The following is a 3,367-nucleotide window of genomic DNA, read 5'->3' as shown; positions in this document are numbered from 1 at the left end:
TTCTCACAATTCTGGGCCTTGCTGGATAAAAGACCATGCTTCCATTTGAGGGAAAAGAGAGGGGTGTGCTTCCACAAGGTGAGCAGAAAGGGTCTTCCATTTGGTCATTTGAGAGTCCTCATGCCAGTAGACCAGAAAACCAAGAAAATAGTCAATCCACTAGCAGAGACAATTGGTCCTGATTGATTATCATGAGGATATAGGGTTGTGGCAACCCAATAAGAACCAGTAAAACATGTCTAAAACCCAGGAAAGACTATCAGCAGTTTTGTGCCTATGATTTATAAGCAGGCAATTGTAGCAACTATGGTCTGACAAAGGCTGAATAACTAAGTATTTAGACCCATCATAAGAAAGGTCTTGGTTACTGCCTAGGAAAGAAATATAGGCCAGCATTAGTAAAAGGTGAGGAGAATAAGAGAAGTGGTATTTATCACATTTATTGATAAATATTAATTACAAACTTGAAATCAACTATTGCCTCTTTTTTACTTGTCCCAGTAATCCTTCTTGTGTCTTTTATTCTAAGATTGGAGATCTGAGTGGTTTCCATACAGAGCACAAGTAGATCAGAGCAGGGAAAGGGATGGATTGTACAGATGCTATTGATGCCCCACCCATGTCCTCTTGGTGGGGCACCTAACAGTTCTTTTCCCCCCCATATTTTATTGGTGCATCATAACTGTATGTAATGGTGAAATTCACTGTTATATATCCATAAATACATACAATATAATTATACATATAATTTGGCCAAAATCATTCCTCAGCATTTCACCTTTTCTTCCCCCACTTTTCCCTCTCCCTGGTCCCTTTCCTTTACTCTTCTGATCTCCCATTGATTTTCCTAAGACCCCACACACACACACACACACACACCTTGCTTTTCCTTTTTCTCTTTAGAATTCACATATGAGAAAAAACATGTGACCCTTGTCCTTCTGAGTTTGGCTTAATTCACTTAACAAAATGTTCTCAAATTCATCCATTCTCCTGCAAATGACAACATTTCATTCTTCTTTATGGCTGAATAAAATTCCATTGTGTATATAAGCCACATTTCTTTACCCATTTATTCATTGATGGACACTTAGGCTGGATCCCTAGTTTGGCTACTGTGAATTGTGCTGCTATAAACATGGGCATGCATGTATCACTATAGTATACTGACTTTATTTCTTTAGGATAAATAATGAGGAGTGGCTGGGGATGTGGCTCAAGCGGTAGCACGCTCGCCTGGCATGCATGCGGCCCGGGTTCAATCCTCAGCACCACATACAAACAAAGTTGTTGTGTCTGCCGAAAACTAAAAAATAAATATTAAAAAAATTCTCTCTCTCTCTTTAATAAATAAATAAATAAATAATGAGGAGTGGTTTAACTGGATTGTACAGTAGTTCCATCCCTAGTCTTTTGAGAAAACTCCATACTGATTTCCATAGGGGTTGTACTAATTTATAATCCCACCAACAACATACTGAACACTTCTTGCTGAAAATTCCAGCAGCTCTGAGAATCATTTTTTTTAACCAGAGATTTGTGCCACAAAAGCAGCCCTTGGTCAGTGATAGACACGTTTATTAGTGATTTCTCCAGCTTCCTCGTGTCTCATTTGGGCTATGCAATTCTGTCTCCCAGAACTGCTCAACTGGATTGAAATCCAGTTACCCACAGTGGTAGCTGGATTCATTGCTTCCTTCCTTCCTTCTTGCCTTCCCTGATTCACTTCCAACCATCATTCCCTAAAAATCACCTGCAATAAGCCACTTTCACACACAAATCCTTGTATTGGAGCTGACAGTCAATGATCCAAAACCAGATACAAATTTTCAAATCATGACACAAGGATGGAGATATTCTAGAATTTTTTCTATTGCTATCAAACAGGACTTTGGAGCACAAGAGATTTAGGAACCTCATATGGACTATTGACAACCTTTAAACTCCCTGCACTTCTCTCTGAGAGGGAACACTCATTTATGTCTGTGCTACAGACAACCTGTGCTCCTCAGTACCCACCATGTAACAGCACCCCCATCCACATTCCAGGCTTGGGAATCCAACTCTTGGATTGCATATATCCTGTCACTGAACAATTCTAATGAATCCAAGCAAGGTTTTCTAAAAGTTCTTTGTTCATAATATTTTCTCAAAATGAGAGTTATATGAGTAACTCAATTTCAATATAAATTAAACTAAATCACTTGAAATAATTTAGTGCTGATGAGAACTACTGCTATAGTTATTTAAGTTTCTTGATGTAACACAATCCAGGCCTTTATTTTAAAAAAGTGTCCATGGAAAATGCAAACACAATTAAATACTACATGTTCTGCTTCTACTTATTTAGTAACCTCTTTTCTGTCACATCTGTTTTCTCATTCTTTGCTTTGAAAGGTTATAAAATTTTTTTAAAAACTCACCCATAATTAATTGTTCATGTTTTATTATATTTGCTTAGTCATTTTTATGTGAAGTTTACCAGCTACATTTCCGGTATCTCCCTAGACTAAATAAACTTGGAAAAGAGTTTCAACTTCCATTTGAAACTAAAGTAAAAAGCCTACTTTCTGAAAGAGTAACTAAAAAGTGTTGGAAAATCATTCTTCAATGAGACGTAATCACCCGCCCACCTGTGAGAGCATTTCCTGTATTGAAGGAGAATTGTTACCAAGCACACAGGAGAACCCAGATGGAAGCAGAAGACTTTATACCCTGCAGGGGAGAGCTGTCAGCATGACACTCGTGAGCTTGCCGTGGGCAATCCTGGTCTCCATCTGTCTTGGTAAGAAAGGTGTAGGTCTTTATTTATACTGGTATCTAATGGGGATGTGAAGCAAGAGAGAGGATAAATAGTACTGAATCTCCACTGTTTCTTAAAGCCCGGCTACCAGGAGGCAAAAAGTGTACATACACTGGCTGGGGCTTGAAACAAGAGGAAAGGTGGCTGGGAATGGGAACCAACTTGTAAGTCTATTTGTTTATCCCTCCAACATGATGCTCCAGCAAAGTCTTTTCTCCCCTCTTTCCCACAGAAGCCAGCATGGCCCAGAGAGTCACCCAGTCTCAACTAGAAATGTCAGTACAGGAGACAGAGACCGCCATCCTGGACTGTACATATGACACACGTGAGAGTAATTATTATTTGTACTGGTACAAGCAAACTGCCAGTTGGCAGATGATTCCCATTATTCGCCAAGAAGCTTATAAGCAAGAGAATGCAACAGAGAATCACTTCTCAGTAAACTTCCAGAAAGCTGCCAAGTCCTTGGGTCTCAAGATCTCAGACTCACAGCTGGGAGATGCTGCTGTGTATTTCTGTGCCCTCCAGGAGCACACAATGAGACAAGCACCAGGGAGAGGCTGA

The 3,367-nt window shown here is 39.6% G+C and overlaps 1 gene segment (V, D, J or C); it reads left to right on the top strand.

The window, feature by feature from the left end:
• The first annotated feature begins 2,674 nt into the window (after positions 1-2,674).
• LOC125615195 lies at positions 2,675-3,367 on the top strand. The segment is given in 2 exon segments: positions 2,675-2,785; positions 3,036-3,367. Coding segments are annotated over 2 exon segments (381 nt in total).

Source organism: Marmota marmota, unplaced genomic scaffold (genome assembly GCF_001458135.2).
Source record: "Marmota marmota marmota unplaced genomic scaffold, marMar, whole genome shotgun sequence".
NCBI lineage: Eukaryota > Metazoa > Chordata > Mammalia > Rodentia > Sciuridae > Marmota > Marmota marmota.
This window is presented reverse-complemented; position numbering and strand designations above follow the sequence as displayed.